This window comes from Sinohyriopsis cumingii, chromosome 8, assembly GCF_028554795.1.
Source record: "Sinohyriopsis cumingii isolate HCF-2022 chromosome 8, ASM2855479v2, whole genome shotgun sequence".
NCBI lineage: Eukaryota > Metazoa > Mollusca > Bivalvia > Unionida > Unionidae > Sinohyriopsis > Sinohyriopsis cumingii.
The window spans coordinates 81713433-81734187 of NC_142968.1; the positions used below are offsets into that span (position 1 = coordinate 81713433).

A 20755-nucleotide genomic window follows, 5' to 3' on the forward strand; every position below is an offset into this window, starting at 1 on the left:
CTTACCTACTAATTATTACATCTTTCGACATCTGTCCTGCAATATGATTAAAAATTTAATAATGACTTCTTCAGTTCTACATTGGACTAATTTATTGTAACTAAAATGATGTCGAGATAACTTTGGAATATTTACTAATCCCTAAGGTATTTAATGTTTAATTTAGTGTATATGTAATTAAAGTGGACTAAACTGGATGCTTGTCTAATTTGAACATTTTAGACATAATCATGCGGAACTGAGCTTTCTGTTTTTCAACGAGCTTCGAATCAATTCAAGATATGATAGATCATGCAGACATCATAGTTATCTGAATAGTTGATGTCGGTATACATATATTGAATTTCATACCCGACGAAATGTAGCAAAAGATTCTGCTGGAAACGAAGGAAACGGTTCTGCTGATTAGAAATAGTTTGTTTTCAGACTTGTAGAGACAAAGAATTATTTATATCAATTACATTCGATAAAAAATAACTTATGTTGAAGAAAAGAAAAGAAAAGTTGGAAAGCAAATACAAGCCTACTCCCCATAAGATTCAACTATTGTAGAAAATGCAAGGAAGCAAAAATGCTTTTGCTGATAACGTTTCAATAAATTGACATATTAGTTTGAATGCTTTCGACACTTGATTTCCTCTGATTGATATGGAACATAAATGATACAGAGTATGTGGAGCATTATTGGCTAGAAAATGTCCGATGGAGGATGATCGTGACTTTTGATGACATTACATTTAGTTAGCTCGGACATGTCAAACTTCTGTGGTGAAAAGCAATATAAATACATTCGTATCTGGAATATACCAAGAAGAACGTTTACAAATATTTTTGATTGCAATTTTTTATATCAAAAGTATACTTTCTACGTGGTTGTCATGGATATTGAATAGTTGGAATGGATGCCCCGAGTAAGGATCTAAACTGGTCTTTCGTGGAATGTTTTAACAAATATTACTGTCCTTCAGCTGCACAATATGTTTGATAAGAATGTTATCGACGCTAAGACGCACCTTCCCCACATTTATACAGGACAAATTAAATTAAACATATCAGTAATGTACAGTATTTGCTGTGTGATGGGTCACTTTCTGCGATGTTACTAGGAGGTGCAACAATCATCGTATACTTAGCCTATTTCACTAATATGTCCACGTGTGGGCTTATTTGATACCAACGTTTCTGTCATATTGAACTTAATGGAAATTTGTTATCAAACAGAAATCTCCCGAAACGCACCATGTCTTTGTGCTCGTGCCTTTACATCATTTCGATATCGCTATAACAGAAAGTTAATAAAGAATTACAAAATAAGTGTGCCTTCAAAACAACATTCAGAACATCCGACGTTCATATATGTATCGTACAGGATGATGGAAAAATCATATAGACACAACTTTAATCTTGAAGGTGGCGATAAAGTAACTAGAGCTAACACAATCATGACTCCTTATGTAATTAGAGCGTTGTAATTAGACCGTCAAACAGTCACGGTATATTCCTGTCTTGTGACATGTTTCTCTCCATCCATAGTGAGCTTTGAGTAAGAAATCTAGCAGCTTTCTGATCTGTTGTGGAGCTTGGTACATGATTAATTGATTAAATGATTGTATTTTGACGGCACACCAGCACTGTAAGGCTATATAGCGCCACATGAAGGTTACATGTATGATCATTTAAATATGACAAAAAGTTACATATCGACCAGCGATATCAAAACCAAATAGTTGAACGTAAAGCGATACGATGGTTAAGGGTAAAAATCTTCGGAAGCTTTCTGATTAATTAGATGGTGAGGAATGTTCCGAGAAACTGTCAGCACGAATATTTGCTATGTGACTATTGGAATTAAAATTGTTATTGTTCAGCTTCAGATGTCAGAGAGAATTGTGTTTTCTCTTTCCATTTATTTTGTAAATAGTGCTCCAAACATTTTTAACAGAGGAACGGGAGTTTAAAGAAGAAACATATTTCTTCCATGATGCTCGTTTGCTTTTTTTTGATCGTGCGGCGAGGTTTGGCCGGGAGAATTAGGTTTCTCCTTAAATATCTGGGCGTAAGACGATTGTTAAATTTGTTCAATGCTTCTCGGCGTTGTTTAATGGCTTCTTTACATTCTTTAGTGACCCAATAGCTTTGGAATCTTGTGCCGTTCCGTGAGAACTTGAAAATATATTCTTCTGCAATTTCGATTAAAATAGAAGCACAATGCTGAATGGGATCATTAACGTCGAAAGGGTTATCATGATTTAGCATAGTCTTACAGAGTATTTCAAGCTTGGCCTAGTCGGACGTGTTTATATTCCATTGTGGAATTGTATCATCATTTGTAGAGTTAATGTTTTCTAGGGAGATTGGAAAGTGACCACTACTATCAAGGGCATCGGCGTCCTTCCAATCATAGTCCAAAACCAGCGAAGGAGAACAAATTGTCAAATCAATACACGTGTATGTACCCGTTCCAGGGTGTAAGCACGTCAGAGGTTTGGTGTTATATAAGCTTAAGTCGTGTCTAGAAATGAAGTCTTCTACTTTGTGGCTTCAGTCACTTTTCTGATTTGATCCCCATAACATTTTATAATCTGTTATGGGAATAAAACGAACCATTGTCATGTATGCGCGGATGCGATAGATTTGCGACTCACACCTATACTGGTCACAATGACCTACTATTTTTAATAAAATCATTATTTATTATCTCACACACATATTGCAAGATAAATTCTATAAAAGATTTTGCATTTTAGAATAAAAACATTTCACTTATTTCCGAGATTGTGACTATCATTTCTATATTGTATCTGTTTTCATACTATAGCACGGTTTCACTTGACAATATATCTAACAATACATCTTGAAGTGGAAAAATGTTTACATTTCGATTCGGGAATTGTGATCTATAGTTCCGGATTCTGGAAACTAAAAAAAAAACCTATGCCTGTGTCCAAATGTATAAAATATTTTAACTCTAAACATCTTTGATAAATGCATATGGGTTATCAGCTAAAACGTACATCTTAATTAGGTTATTGTGACTTACATTATTCGGTCATGAGGGAATTCTCAAAGCGACTAGCTTTTGTAATAGACGTGGAGGTTATCTTGCGATATCCTCCTCACTAATAGCTCTTGAAAACTAGTACAACTCTCTTTCTTTAACCAGTAAATCGTTACGTCAATTGAGGGAGTTGTAGCAGGTTCAGTTCCACGCGATCGGTTTGCTATATTCAGTTTGTAAAAGATGAAAGAAAATCTGAGTAACACTACTAACTAGATTAATTAATAAGATAAAAATTGTCTCTTACTGAAACAATTTCTTCATATTTTGAAGTAATTTTAGTTAATTAATTTTGACAATAATGGGACCTAAAAATAAACATCCGTTGTATTTCAAATCCAATCTAATCCAATCTAATTGTGTGTGTGTGTTTTGGATTGTTAACGTAGCTTTAAAAAAGTATTCAGTCATATCGCCACGATGTCTGCAGTGTGGTAGTTTATAGTGATGTCTTACACTTGAGCATCAAGCCGCTGACATGTAGCATGATGTTCCACCCAGTCAAATTATCTTGACTCCAGACCATCCAGTCCTAACACTAAAAGCCCAATCGAATTGCGACTATGCTTTATATATGTTCATTTTATGGACATTTGGGTTTATATACATAGGAAAAATGAAAAACTCCAAAAGAAACAATGAACTCATCAATATGTAAATAGATTGCGAATAACCACACAACGCATAGAACTACATCTTGTAGCGGACACACTCGGTGAATGTGAGGGGCTCAATCACTCGGTCAATACACAACCGCCTCTAGTAAATCTTAACAATGTTCACACGGCCAAATATATGTATTTGTATGTGATATCAATAAAATATATGTATAGTATGTACGCTGTATCACTTATATACCACGAGATGTATAAATGTTTCCTTTTAATGAAAACTTTATACGTTTCGTGGTTCATTATTGATAAGGCGAACATACATATATAACTTACGAATAGGCTCAAGATATTCAGCCATTTCGATTCCACTGCTATCTGGTTCTGCATATTCTCTTTCATCATCAGCACCAGTATTGTTTGAAGCTTGCTCCGTACTTATGCCTGGTTTTGGTCTAATGCAAAAGGAATCAGAGATATTGAAAGCATTCCCGCTTAGGTTTTATAGTCTTTAGGTTCAAACATTTTCATCGTACCTAATATTTTAACAAATGATAATTCAATGATAAACACCGTTTCGAATCATAATCGTAGATCAAAATAGATGAATGAAAATGTGCATACACCATTATCCCAATGGCTCATTCTTACTAATCCTAAATCAGGGACATTTTACCTGGTGTGTTTGTTGTTAATTATTTTACTGCTGCTTTGTCTTCATTGTGCCTAATTTAGAGATTCCTGTACATTCTTTAATACTAGGCATACATCGTGCACATCTTTTTCTCTTTAAAATGTTATCAAACTACGCCATGCTTCAATTAAAAGCTTTACTTATTGTCGACACTTGATTTGCAGTGATGATCAGTTTCATATAAAGGCAGTGTAGCACATGCTCAAGAAAATATAATTAATTAATCTTACCTAGTAATTATTACCTCTTTTGACACTTTTCCTGCAATATATTTAAGAATATAATAATGGTTTCATCAATTCGACATCGCGACTAATGTATTGTAACTAAAATGATGTCGAGATGACTTTGGAGTATTTACTAATCCTTAAGGTTTTAAATGTTTAGTTTAGTGTATATGAAATTAAAATCTACCAAATTGGGTGCTTTTCTAATTTGAACACTTTAGACAGAATCATACGCACCTCAGCTTTGTGTCCTTTAACGAGCTTCTAATCAGTTTACGATATGATAGATCATGCATACATCATCGTTCTCTGAATAGTTGATGTCGGTATACATATATTGAATTTAATATCAGACGAAATATAGGAAAAGGTTCTGCTGGAAACGTAGTAAACGGTTCTGCTGGTTAGAAATAATTTTGTTTTCTGACTTGTAGAGACAAAGAATTAGTTATATCAATTACATTCGATAATAAATATAAAATAAAAAAATCTTTTGAATTTTTTTTTTATTAACCCCGTAATTGGTTGACCAATGGATCGGGGAACCATCCCAGGTCACCTTACAATCAAACATTTCTGGTTATCAGATGATCTAGGGATAATAAATATAATCTACAGAGAAAGTAAAAAAGAAAAAAAACACACAAACAAACACACGTTTATACTCATGCATATGGCACAAAATCTAGGTGACATGGCCTTTGTGATATTACTTATTATTTTGTTCCTGTTTACCATCAAGTCAGAGACAAGTTAAATGTTCATTGTTGATGTCCATTTTTGAAGAAATTGGTCCTCTTTTTTATTCACCTTAGCAATGTATTTTTCAATGTTCTTATGCATTGCAACTATTTGCTTAAAAGCAAAAATAGAAGGATTTTTCATATTGAATCTGCAAGTATAAATATAATATTTTGCCAAAATAAGCAGAAAATTACCCAAACTATCCAGTTGTTCACTTCCTAAAAATGTTTCTTTTTTGGATAGATGTACAATATTTGGGCAAAAAGGTGCAAAAACTTCAATAAAACGGTACCAAACTGTGAAGTAATACTGCAGTCATAAAAGAGATGCTCAATACTTTCAGTTTCACTCTTACAGAAAGTACATTTGTTGTCATCAAATATGTTAATTCTTTTAAGAAAATCATTAGTAGCGATTATTCTATGGATTAATTTAAAGTTAAAAGAGATCAACTTGGTATCCTTGGTACAGCATTTTGCCCGGTATATATATTAAACCACTCCTCACTACTTATATTTTTATTGAATACTGATAATAAATAACTTATGTTGAAGAAAAGAAAAGAAAGTTGGAAAGCAAATATAGGCCTATTCCATTAAAGATTCAACTATTGTAGAAAATGTAAAGAAGCAGAAATGCTTTTGCTGATAACGTTTAAATAAATTGACATATTAGTTTCAATGCTATTGACACTTGATTCCCTCTGATTGATATGGAACATAAACAAATGATGCATAGTAGGTGGAACATTATTGCCTAGAACATGTCCCGTGGAGTATGATCGTGACCTTTGATGACATTACATTTAGTTAGTTTAGACATGTCTAATGTTTGTTTCTTATCTGGCTGTGGTGAAAATAATATCAATACATTTTTATGTGGACTATTCCGAGAACTTTTACAAATATATTTCGTTGCAATTTTATATATTAAAAGTATACTTTCTACATGGTGGTCATGGAGATTGAATAGTTGCAATGGATGCCATAAGTAAGGGTCTAAACTGGCCTTTCCTGGAACGTTTTAACGAAGATTACTGTCCTTTAGCGACACAATATGTTTGATCAGATTGTTATCGACGCTAAGACACACCATCCCCACATTCATGCAGGAGAAATTAAATTAAACATAGCAGTCATGTGAAATATTTACTGTGTGATGGGTCACTTTCTGCGATGTTACTAGGAGGTGGAACAATCATCATATTCTTAGCCTATTGCACTAATATATTCATGTGTGGGCTTCTTTGATACCAACTTTGTGTCATATTGAACTTAATGGAAATTTGTTATCAAACAGAAATCCCCCGAAACGCACCACGTCTATGTGCTCGTCCCTTTACGCATCATTTCCATATCGCTATAACAGAAAGTTAATAAAGAATTGCACAATAAGTTTGCCTTCTAAGCACATGTTCAGAACATCCGACGTTCATATATGTATCATACAGGACGATGGAAAAATCATATAGACACAACTTTAATCTTGAAGGTGGCGATAAAGTAAATAGAGGTAATACAATCATGACTCCTTATGTAATTAGAGCGTTGTAATTAGAGCGTCAAACAGTCACGGTATATTCCCGTCTTGTGACAAGTTTCCCTCCCTCCATAGTGAGCTTTGGGTTAGAAACCTAGCAGCTTCCTGATCTGTTGTGGAGCTTGGTACATGATTAATTGAGTAAATGATTGTATTTTGACGGCACACCAGCACTGTAAGGCTATTTAACGCCATATAAAGGTTGTATGTATGATCATTTAAATATGATAAAAAGTTACATATCGACCAGCGATATCAAAACAAAATAGCTGAATGTAAAGCGATACGATGGTTAAGGGTAAACATCTTCGGAAGCCTTCTGATTAATTAGATGATGAGGTATGTTCCGAGAAACTGTCAGCACGAATATTTGCTATGTGACGATTGGAACTAAAATTGTTATTGTTCAGCTTCAGATGTCAGAGAGAATTGTGTTTTCTTTTTCCGTTTATTTTGTAAATAGTGCTCCAAACATTTTTAGCAGAGTTACGGGAGTTTAAAGAAGAAACATATTTCTTCCATGATGCTCGTTTGCTTTCTGTGATCGTGCGGCGAGGTTTGGCCGGGAGAATTAGGTTACTCCTTAAATATCTGGGCGTAAGACGATTGTTAAATTTGTTCAATGCTTCTCGGCGTTGTCTAATGGCTTCTTTACATTCTTTAGTGACCCAATAGCTTTGGAATCTTGTGCCGTTCCGTGAGAACTTGGAAATATATTCTTCTGCAATTTCGATTAAAATAGAAGCACAATGCTGAATGGGATCATGAATGTCGAAAGGGTTATCATGATTTAGCATAGTCTTACAGAATATTTCAAGCTTGGCCTAGTCGGTCGTGTTTATATTCCATTGTGGAATTGTATCATCATTTGTAGAGTTAATGTTTTCTAGGGAGATTGGAAAGTGATCACTACTGTCAAGGACATCGGCGACCTTCCAATCATAGTCCAAAACCAGCGAAGGAGAACAAATTGTCAAATCAATACACGTGCATGTACACGTTCCAGGGTGTAAGCACGTCAGAGGTTTGGTGTTATATAAGCTTAAGTCGTGTCTAGAAATGAAGTCTTCTACTTTGTGGCTTCAGTCACTTTTCTGATTTGATCCCCATAACATTTTATAAACTGTTATGGGAATAAAACGAACCATTGCCGTGTATGCACGGATGCGATAGATTTGCGACTCACACCTATACTGGTCACAATGACCTACTATTTTTAATAAAATCATTATTTATTATCTCACACACCTATTGCAAAATAAATTCTATAAAAGATCTTGCATTTTAGAATAAAAACATTTCACTTATTTCCGAGATTGTGACTATCATTTCTATATTGTATGTGTTCTCAAACTATAGCACGGTTTAACTTGACAATATATCTAACAATACATCTCGAAGTGGAAAAATATTTACATTTCGATTCGGGAATTGTGATCTATAGTTCCGGATTCTGAAAACTAAAAAAAACCTGTGCCTGTGTCCAAATGTATAAAACTTTTTGACTCTAAACATCTTTGATAAATGCATATGGGTTATCAGTTAAAACGTACATCAAAAATGGGTGATTGTGACTTACATTATTCGGTCATGAGGGAATTTTCAAAGCGACTAGCTTTTGTAATAGACGTGGAGGTTATCTTGCGATATCCTGCTCACTAATAGCTCTTGAAAACTAGTACAACTCTCTTTTTTTAACCAGTAAATCGTTACGTCAATTGAGGGAGTTGTAGCAGGTTCAGTTCCACGCGATCGGTTTGCTATATTCAGTTTGTAAAAGATGAAAGAAAATCTGAGTAACACTACTAACTAGATTAATTAATAAGATAAAAATTGTCTCTTACTGAAACAATTTCTTCATATTTTGAAGTAATTTTAGTTAATTAATTTTGACAATAATGGGACCTAAAAATAAACATCCGTTGTATTTCAAATCCAATCTAATCCAATCTAATTGTGTGTGTGTGTTTTGGATTGTTAACGTAGCTTTAAAAAAGTATTCAGTCATATCGCCACGATGTCTGCAGTGTGGTAGTTTATAGTGATGTCTTACACTTGAGCATCAAGCCGCTGACATGTAGCATGATGTTCCACCCAGTCAAATTATCTTGACTCCAGACCATCCAGTCCTAACACTAAAAGCCCAATCGAATTGCGACTATGCTTTATATATGTTCATTTTATGGACATTTGGGTTTATATACATAGGAAAAATGAAAAACTCCAAAAGAAACAATGAACTCATCAATATGTAAATAGATTGCGAATAACCACACAACGCATAGAACTACATCTTGTAGCGGACACACTCGGTGAATGTGAGGGGCTCAATCACTCGGTCAATACACAACCGCCTCTAGTAAATCTTAACAATGTTCACACGGCCAAATATATGTATTTGTATGTGATATCAATAAAATATATGTATAGTATGTACGCTGTATCACTTATATACCACGAGATGTATAAATGTTTCCTTTTAATGAAAACTTTATACGTTTCGTGGTTCATTATTGATAAGGCGAACATACATATATAACTTACGAATAGGCTCAAGGTATTCAGCCATTTCGATTCCACTGCTATCTGGTTCTGCATATTCTCTTTCATCATCAGCACCAGTATTGTTTGAAGCTTGCTCCGTACTTATGCCTGGTTTTGGTCTAATGCAAAAGGAATCAGAGATATTGAAAGCATTCCCGCTTAGGTTTTATAGTCTTTAGGTTCAAACATTTTCATCGTACCTAATATTTTAACAAATGATAATTCAGTGATAAACACCGTTTCGAATCATAATCGTAGATCAAAATAGATGAATGAAAATGTGCATACACCATTATCCCAATGGCTCATTCTTACTAATCCTAAATCAGGGACATTTTACCTGGTGTGTTTGTTATTAATTATTTTACTGCTGCTTTGTCTTCATTGTGCCTAATTTAGAGATTCCTGTACATTCTTTAATACTAGGCATACATCGTGCACATCTTTTTCTCTTTAAAATGTTATCAAACTACGCCATGCTTCAATTAAAAGCTTTACTTATTGTCGACACTTGATTTGCAGTGATGATCAGTTTCATATAAAGGCAGTGTAGCACATGCTCAAGAAAATATAATTAATTAATCTTACCTAGTAATTATTACCTCTTTTGACACTTTTCCTGCAATATATTTAAGAATATAATAATGGTTTCATCAATTCGACATCGCGACTAATGTATTGTAACTAAAATGATGTCGAGATGACTTTGGAGTATTTACTAATCCTTAAGGTTTTAAATGTTTAGTTTAGTGTATATGAAATTAAAATCTACCAAATTGGGTGCTTTTCTAATTTGAACATTTTAGACAGAATCATACGCACCTCAGCTTTGTGTCTTTTAACGAGCTTCTAATCAGTTTACGATATGATAGATCATGCATACATCATCGTTCTCTGAATAGTTGATGTCGGTATACATATATTGAATTTAATATCAGACGAAATATAGGAAAAGGTTCTGCTGGAAACGTAGTAAACGGTTCTGCTGGTTAGAAATAATTTTGTTTTCTGACTTGTAGAGACAAAGAATTAGTTATATCAATTACATTCGATAATAAATATAAAATAAAAAAATCTTTTGAATTTTTTTTTTATTAACCCCGTAATTGGTTGACCAATGGATCGGGGAACCATCCCAGGTCACCTTACAATCAAACATTTCTGGTTATCAGATGATCTAGGGATAATAAATATAATCTACAGAGAAAGTAAAAAAGAAAAAAACACACAAACAAACACACGTTTATACTCATGCATATGGCACAAAATCTAGGTGACATGGCCTTTGTGATATTACTTATTATTTTGTTCCTGTTTACCATCAAGTCAGAGACAAGTTAAATGTTCATTGTTGATGTCCATTTTTGAAGAAATTGGTCCTCTTTTTTATTCACCTTAGCAATGTATTTTTCAATGTTCTTATGCATTGCAACTATTTGCTTAAAAGCAAAAATAGAAGGATTTTTCATATTGAATCTGCAAGTATAAATATAATATTTTGCCAAAATAAGCAGAAAATTACCCAAACTATCCAGTTGTTCACTTCCTAAAAATGTTTCTTTTTTGGATAGATGTACAATATTTGGGCAAAAAGGTGCAAAAACTTCAATAAAACGGTACCAAACTGTGAAGTAATACTGCAGTCATAAAAGAGATGCTCAATACTTTCAGTTTCACTCTTACAGAAAGTACATTTGTTGTCATCAAATATGTTAATTCTTTTAAGAAAATCATTAGTAGCGATTATTCTATGGATTAATTTAAAGTTAAAAGAGATCAACTTGGTATCCTTGGTACAGCATTTTGCCCGGTATATATATTAAACCACTCCTCACTACTTATATTTTTATTGAATACTGATAATAAATAACTTATGTTGAAGAAAAGAAAAGAAAGTTGGAAAGCAAATATAGGCCTATTCCATTAAAGATTCAACTATTGTAGAAAATGTAAAGAAGCAGAAATGCTTTTGCTGATAACGTTTAAATAAATTGACATATTAGTTTCAATGCTGTTGACACTTGATTCCCTCTGATTGATATGGAACATAAACAAATGATGCATAGTAGGTGGAACATTATTGCCTAGAACATGTCCCGTGGAGTATGATCGTGACCTTTGATGACATTACATTTAGTTAGTTTAGACATGTCTAATGTTTGTTTCTTATCTGGCTGTGGTGAAAATAATATCAATACATTTTTATGTGGACTATTCCGAGAACTTTTACAAATATATTTCGTTGCAATTTTATATATTAAAAGTATACTTTCTACATGGTGGTCATGGAGATTGAATAGTTGCAATGGATGCCATAAGTAAGGGTCTAAACTGGCCTTTCCTGGAACGTTTTAACGAAGATTACTGTCCTTTAGCGACACAATATGTTTGATCAGATTGTTATCGACGCTAAGACACACCATCCCCACATTCATGCAGGAGAAATTAAATTAAACATAGCAGTCATGTGAAATATTTACTGTGTGATGGGTCACTTTCTGCGATGTTACTAGGAGGTGGAACAATCATCATATTCTTAGCCTATTGCACTAATATATTCATGTGTGGGCTTCTTTGATACCAACTTTGTGTCATATTGAACTTAATGGAAATTTGTTATCAAACAGAAATCCCCCGAAACGCACCACGTCTATGTGCTCGTCCCTTTACGCATCATTTCCATATCGCTATAACAGAAAGTTAATAAAGAATTGCACAATAAGTTTGCCTTCTAAGCACATGTTCAGAACATCCGACGTTCATATATGTATCGTACAGGACGATGGAAAAATCATATAGACACAACTTTAATCTTGAAGGTGGCGATAAAGTAAATAGAGGTAATACAATCATGACTCCTTATGTAATTAGAGCGTTGTAATTAGAGCGTCAAACAGTCACGGTATATTCCCGTCTTGTGACAAGTTTCCCTCCCTCCATAGTGAGCTTTGGGTTAGAAACCTAGCAGCTTCCTGATCTGTTGTGGAGCTTGGTACATGATTAATTGAGTAAATGATTGTATTTTGACGGCACACCAGCACTGTAAGGCTATTTAACGCCATATAAAGGTTGTATGTATGATCATTTAAATATGATAAAAAGTTACATATCGACCAGCGATATCAAAACAAAATAGCTGAATGTAAAGCGATACGATGGTTAAGGGTAAACATCTTCGGAAGCCTTCTGATTAATTAGATGATGAGGTATGTTCCGAGAAACTGTCAGCACGAATATTTGCTATGTGACGATTGGAACTAAAATTGTTATTGTTCAGCTTCAGATGTCAGAGAGAATTGTGTTTTCTTTTTCCGTTTATTTTGTAAATAGTGCTCCAAACATTTTTAGCAGAGTTACGGGAGTTTAAAGAAGAAACATATTTCTTCCATGATGCTCGTTTGCTTTCTGTGATCGTGCGGCGAGGTTTGGCCGGGAGAATTAGGTTACTCCTTAAATATCTGGGCGTAAGACGATTGTTAAATTTGTTCAATGCTTCTCGGCGTTGTCTAATGGCTTCTTTACATTCTTTAGTGACCCAATAGCTTTGGAATCTTGTGCCGTTCCGTGAGAACTTGGAAATATATTCTTCTGCAATTTCGATTAAAATAGAAGCACAATGCTGAATGGGATCATGAATGTCGAAAGGGTTATCATGATTTAGCATAGTCTTACAGAATATTTCAAGCTTGGCCTAGTCGGTCGTGTTTATATTCCATTGTGGAATTGTATCATCATTTGTAGAGTTAATGTTTTCTAGGGAGATTGGAAAGTGATCACTACTGTCAAGGACATCGGCGACCTTCCAATCATAGTCCAAAACCAGCGAAGGAGAACAAATTGTCAAATCAATACACGTGCATGTACACGTTCCAGGGTGTAAGCACGTCAGAGGTTTGGTGTTATATAAGCTTAAGTCGTGTCTAGAAATGAAGTCTTCTACTTTGTGGCTTCAGTCACTTTTCTGATTTGATCCCCATAACATTTTATAAACTGTTATGGGAATAAAACGAACCATTGCCGTGTATGCACGGATGCGATAGATTTGCGACTCACACCTATACTGGTCACAATGACCTACTATTTTTAATAAAATCATTATTTATTATCTCACACACCTATTGCAAAATAAATTCTATAAAAGATCTTGCATTTTAGAATAAAAACATTTCACTTATTTCCGAGATTGTGACTATCATTTCTATATTGTATGTGTTCTCAAACTATAGCACGGTTTAACTTGACAATATATCTAACAATACATCTCGAAGTGGAAAAATATTTACATTTCGATTCGGGAATTGTGATCTATAGTTCCGGATTCTGAAAACTAAAAAAAACCTGTGCCTGTGTCCAAATGTATAAAACTTTTTGACTCTAAACATCTTTGATAAATGCATATGGGTTATCAGTTAAAACGTACATCAAAAATGGGTGATTGTGACTTACATTATTCGGTCATGAGGGAATTTTCAAAGCGACTAGCTTTTGTAATAGACGTGGAGGTTATCTTGCGATATCCTGCTCACTAATAGCTCTTGAAAACTAGTACAACTCTCTTTTTTTAACCAGTAAATCGTTACGTCAATTGAGGGAGTTGTAGCAGGTTCAGTTCCACGCGATCGGTTTGCTATATTCAGTTTGTAAAAGATGAAAGAAAATCTGAGTAACACTACTAACTAGATTAATTAATAAGATAAAAATTGTCTCTTACTGAAACAATTTCTTCATATTTTGAAGTAATTTTAGTTAATTAATTTTGACAATAATGGGACCTAAAAATAAACATCCGTTGTATTTCAAATCCAATCTAATCCAATCTAATTGTGTGTGTGTGTTTTGGATTGTTAACGTAGCTTTAAAAAAGTATTCAGTCATATCGCCACGATGTCTGCAGTGTGGTAGTTTATAGTGATGTCTTACACTTGAGCATCAAGCCGCTGACATGTAGCATGATGTTCCACCCAGTCAAATTATCTTGACTCCAGACCATCCAGTCCTAACACTAAAAGCCCAATCGAATTGCGACTATGCTTTATATATGTTCATTTTATGGACATTTGGGTTTATATACATAGGAAAAATGAAAAACTCCAAAAGAAACAATGAACTCATCAATATGTAAATAGATTGCGAATAACCACACAACGCATAGAACTACATCTTGTAGCGGACACACTCGGTGAATGTGAGGGGCTCAATCACTCGGTCAATACACAACCGCCTCTAGTAAATCTTAACAATGTTCACACGGCCAAATATATGTATTTGTATGTGATATCAATAAAATATATGTATAGTATGTACGCTGTATCACTTATATACCACGAGATGTATAAATGTTTCCTTTTAATGAAAACTTTATACGTTTCGTGGTTCATTATTGATAAGGCGAACATACATATATAACTTACGAATAGGCTCAAGGTATTCAGCCATTTCGATTCCACTGCTATCTGGTTCTGCATATTCTCTTTCATCATCAGCACCAGTATTGTTTGAAGCTTGCTCCGTACTTATGCCTGGTTTTGGTCTAATGCAAAAGGAATCAGAGATATTGAAAGCATTCCCGCTTAGGTTTTATAGTCTTTAGGTTCAAACATTTTCATCGTACCTAATATTTTAACAAATGATAATTCAGTGATAAACACCGTTTCGAATCATAATCGTAGATCAAAATAGATGAATGAAAATGTGCATACACCATTATCCCAATGGCTCATTCTTACTAATCCTAAATCAGGGACATTTTACCTGGTGTGTTTGTTATTAATTATTTTACTGCTGCTTTGTCTTCATTGTGCCTAATTTAGAGATTCCTGTACATTCTTTAATACTAGGCATACATCGTGCACATCTTTTTCTCTTTAAAATGTTATCAAACTACGCCATGCTTCAATTAAAAGCTTTACTTATTGTCGACACTTGATTTGCAGTGATGATCAGTTTCATATAAAGGCAGTGTAGCACATGCTCAAGAAAATATAATTAATTAATCTTACCTAGTAATTATTACCTCTTTTGACACTTTTCCTGCAATATATTTAAGAATATAATAATGGTTTCATCAATTCGACATCGCGACTAATGTATTGTAACTAAAATGATGTCGAGATGACTTTGGAGTATTTACTAATCCTTAAGGTTTTAAATGTTTAGTTTAGTGTATATGAAATTAAAATCTACCAAATTGGGTGCTTTTCTAATTTGAACATTTTAGACAGAATCATACGCACCTCAGCTTTGTGTCTTTTAACGAGCTTCTAATCAGTTTACGATATGATAGATCATGCATACATCATCGTTCTCTGAATAGTTGATGTCGGTATACATATATTGAATTTAATATCAGACGAAATATAGGAAAAGGTTCTGCTGGAAACGTAGTAAACGGTTCTGCTGGTTAGAAATAATTTTGTTTTCTGACTTGTAGAGACAAAGAATTAGTTATATCAATTACATTCGATAATAAATATAAAATAAAAAAATCTTTTGAATTTTTTTTTTATTAACCCCGTAATTGGTTGACCAATGGATCGGGGAACCATCCCAGGTCACCTTACAATCAAACATTTCTGGTTATCAGATGATCTAGGGATAATAAATATAATCTACAGAGAAAGTAAAAAAGAAAAAAACACACAAACAAACACACGTTTATACTCATGCATATGGCACAAAATCTAGGTGACATGGCCTTTGTGATATTACTTATTATTTTGTTCCTGTTTACCATCAAGTCAGAGACAAGTTAAATGTTCATTGTTGATGTCCATTTTTGAAGAAATTGGTCCTCTTTTTTATTCACCTTAGCAATGTATTTTTCAATGTTCTTATGCATTGCAACTATTTGCTTAAAAGCAAAAATAGAAGGATTTTTCATATTGAATCTGCAAGTATAAATATAATATTTTGCCAAAATAAGCAGAAAATTACCCAAACTATCCAGTTGTTCACTTCCTAAAAATGTTTCTTTTTTGGATAGATGTACAATATTTGGGCAAAAAGGTGCAAAAACTTCAATAAAACGGTACCAAACTGTGAAGTAATACTGCAGTCATAAAAGAGATGCTCAATACTTTCAGTTTCACTCTTACAGAAAGTACATTTGTTGTCATCAAATATGTTAATTCTTTTAAGAAAATCATTAGTAGCGATTATTCTATGGATTAATTTAAAGTTAAAAGAGATCAACTTGGTATCCTTGGTACAGCATTTTGCCCGGTATATATATTAAACCACTCCTCACTACTTATATTTTTATTGAATACTGATAATAAATAACTTATGTTGAAGAAAAGAAAAGAAAGTTGGAAAGCAAATATAGGCCTATTCCATTAAAGATTCAACTATTGTAGAAAATGTAAAGAAGCAGAAATGCTTTTGCTGATAACGTTTAAATAAATTGACATATTAGTTTCAATGCTGTTGACACTTGATTCCCTCTGATTGATATGGAACATAAACAAATGATGCATAGTAGGTGGAACATTATTGCCTAGAACATGTCCCGTGGAGTATGATCGTGACCTTTGATGACATTACATTTAGTTAGTTTAGACATGTCTAATGTTTGTTTCTTATCTGGCTGTGGTGAAAATAATATCAATACATTTTTATGTGGACTATTCCGAGAACTTTTACAAATATATTTCGTTGCAATTTTATATATTAAAAGTATACTTTCTACATGGTGGTCATGGAGATTGAATAGTTGCAATGGATGCCATAAGTAAGGGTCTAAACTGGCCTTTCCTGGAACGTTTTAACGAAGATTACTGTCCTTTAGCGACACAATATGTTTGATCAGATTGTTATCGACGCTAAGACACACCATCCCCACATTCATGCAGGAGAAATTAAATTAAACATAGCAGTCATGTGAAATATTTACTGTGTGATGGGTCACTTTCTGCGATGTTACTAGGAGGTGGAACAATCATCATATTCTTAGCCTATTGCACTAATATATTCATGTGTGGGCTTCTTTGATACCAACTTTGTGTCATATTGAACTTAATGGAAATTTGTTATCAAACAGAAATCCCCCGAAACGCACCACGTCTATGTGCTCGTCCCTTTACGCATCATTTCCATATCGCTATAACAGAAAGTTAATAAAGAATTGCACAATAAGTTTGCCTTCTAAGCACATGTTCAGAACATCCGACGTTCATATATGTATCGTACAGGACGATGGAAAAATCATATAGACACAACTTTAATCTTGAAGGTGGCGATAAAGTAAATAGAGGTAATACAATCATGACTCCTTATGTAATTAGAGCGTTGTAATTAGAGCGTCAAACAGTCACGGTATATTCCCGTCTTGTGACAAGTTTCCCTCCCTCCATAGTGAGCTTTGGGTTAGAAACCTAGCAGCTTCCTGATCTGTTGTGGAGCTTGGTACATGATTAATTGAGTAAATGATTGTATTTTGACGGCACACCAGCACTGTAAGGCTATTTAACGCCATATAAAGGTTGTATGTATGATCATTTAAATATGATAAAAAGTTACATATCGACCAGCGATATCAAAACAAAATAGCTGAATGTAAAGCGATACGATGGTTAAGGGTAAACATCTTCGGAAGCCTTCTGATTAATTAGATGATGAGGTATGTTCCGAGAAACTGTCAGCACGAATATTTGCTATGTGACGATTGGAACTAAAATTGTTATTGTTCAGCTTCAGATGTCAGAGAGAATTGTGTTTTCTTTTTCCGTTTATTTTGTAAATAGTGCTCCAAACATTTTTAGCAGAGTTACGGGAGTTTAAAGAAGAAACATATTTCTTCCATGATGCTCGTTTGCTTTCTGTGATCGTGCGGCGAGGTTTGGCCGGGAGAATTAGGTTACTCCTTAAATATCTGGGCGTAAGACGATTGTTAAATTTGTTCAATGCTTCTCGGCGTTGTCTAATGGCTTCTTTACATTCTTTAGTGACCCAATAGCTTTGGAATCTTGTGCCGTTCCGTGAGAACTTGGAAATATATTCTTCTGCAATTTCGATTAAAATAGAAGCACAATGCTGAATGGGATCATGAATGTCGAAAGGGTTATCATGATTTAGCATAGTCTTACAGAATATTTCAAGCTTGGCCTAGTCGGTCGTGTTTATATTCCATTGTGGAATTGTATCATCATTTGTAGAGTTAATGTTTTCTAGGGAGATTGGAAAGTGATCACTACTGTCAAGGACATCGGCGACCTTCCAATCATAGTCCAAAACCAGCGAAGGAGAACAAATTGTCAAATCAATACACGTGCATGTACACGTTCCAGGGTGTAAGCACGTCAGAGGTTTGGTGTTATATAAGCTTAAGTCGTGTCTAGAAATGAAGTCTTCTACTTTGTGGCTTCAGTCACTTTTCTGATTTGATCCCCATAACATTTTATAAACTGTTATGGGAATAAAACGAACCATTGCCGTGTATGCACGGATGCGATAGATTTGCGACTCACACCTATACTGGTCACAATGACCTACTATTTTTAATAAAATCATTATTTATTATCTCACACACCTATTGCAAAATAAATTCTATAAAAGATCTTGCATTTTAGAATAAAAACATTTCACTTATTTCCGAGATTGTGACTATCATTTCTATATTGTATGTGTTCTCAAACTATAGCACGGTTTAACTTGACAATATATCTAACAATACATCTCGAAGTGGAAAAATATTTACATTTCGATTCGGGAATTGTGATCTATAGTTCCGGATTCTGAAAACTAAAAAAAACCTGTGCCTGTGTCCAAATGTATAAAACTTTTTGACTCTAAACATCTTTGATAAATGCATATGGGTTATCAGTTAAAACGTACATCAAAAATGGGTGATTGTGACTTACATTATTCGGTCATGAGGGAATTTTCAAAGCGACTAGCTTTTGTAATAGACGTGGAGGTTATCTTGCGATATCCTGCTCACTAATAGCTCTTGAAAACTAGTACAACTCTCTTTTTTTAACCAGTAAATCGTTACGTCAATTGAGGGAGTTGTAGCAGGTTCAGTTCCACGCGATCGGTTTGCTATATTCAGTTTGTAAAAGATGAAAGAAAATCTGAGTAACACTACTAACTAGATTAATTAATAAGATAAAAATTGTCTCTTACTGAAACAATTTCTTCATATTTTGAAGTAATTTTAGTTAATTAATTTTGACAATAATGGGACCTAAAAATAAACATCCGTTGTATTTCAAATCCAATCTAATCCAATCTAATTGTGTGTGTGTGTTTTGGATTGTTAACGTAGCTTTAAAAAAGTATTCAGTCATATCGCCACGATGTCTGCAGTGTGGTAGTTTATAGTGATGTCTTACACTTGAGCATCAAGCCGCTGACATGTAGCATGATGTTCCACCCAGTCAAATTATCTTGACTCCAGACCATCCAGTCCTAACACTAAAAGCCCAATCGAATTGCGACTATGCTTTATATATGTTCATTTTATGGACATTTGGGTTTATATACATAGGAAAAATGAAAAACTCCAAAAGAAACAATGAACTCATCAATATGTAAATAGATTGCGAATAACCACACAACGCATAGAACTACATCTTGTAGCGGACACACTCGGTGAATGTGAGGGGCTCAATCACTCGGTCAATACACAACCGCCTCTAGTAAATCTTAACAATGTTCACACGGCCAAATATATGTATTTGTATGTGATATCAATAAAATATATGTATAGTATGTACGCTGTATCACTTATATACCACGAGATGTATAAATGTTTCCTTTTAATGAAAACTTTATACGTTTCGTGGTTCATTATTGATAAGGCGAACATACATATATAACTTACGAATAGGCTCAAGGTATTCAGCCATTTCGATTCCACTGCTATCTGGTTCTGCATATTCTCTTTCATCATCAGCACCAGTATTGTTTGAAGCTTGCTCCGTACTTATGCCTGGTTTTGGTCTAATGCAAAAGGAATCAGAGATATTGAAAGCATTCCCGCTTAGGTTTTATAGTCTTTAGGTTCAAACATTTTCATCGTACCTAATATTTTAACAAATGATAATTCAGTGATAAACACCGTTTCGAATCATAATCGTAGATCAAAATAGATGAATGAAAATGTGCATACACCATTATCCCAATGGCTCATTCTTACTAATCCTAAATCAGGGACATTTTACCTGGTGTGTTTGTTATTAATTATTTTACTGCTGCTTTGTCTTCATTGTGCCTAATTTAGAGATTCCTGTACATTCTTTAATACTAGGCATACATCGTGCACATCTTTTTCTCTTTAAAATGTTATCAAACTACGCCATGCTTCAATTAAAAGCTTTACTTATTGTCGACACTTGAT

General features: G+C 34.0%; 1 protein-coding gene across 1 annotated transcript; it reads right to left on the minus strand.

Moving 5' to 3' along the window:
• Position 1: 1 nt before the first annotated feature.
• On the minus strand, positions 2 to 20345 carry LOC149793987 (uncharacterized). Its single transcript, XM_089969077.1, has 8 exons — positions 20240 to 20345; positions 15417 to 15447; positions 14829 to 14947; positions 10006 to 10036; positions 9418 to 9536; positions 4594 to 4624; positions 4006 to 4124; positions 2 to 36 (listed from the first exon to the last, which is right to left on the minus strand). The coding sequence occupies exons 1-8, from the start codon at positions 20262 to 20264 to the stop codon at positions 2 to 4; spliced, it is 510 nt and encodes a 169-aa protein (XP_089825203.1). The 5' UTR covers positions 20265 to 20345.
• Positions 20346 to 20755: the final 410 nt, after the last annotated feature.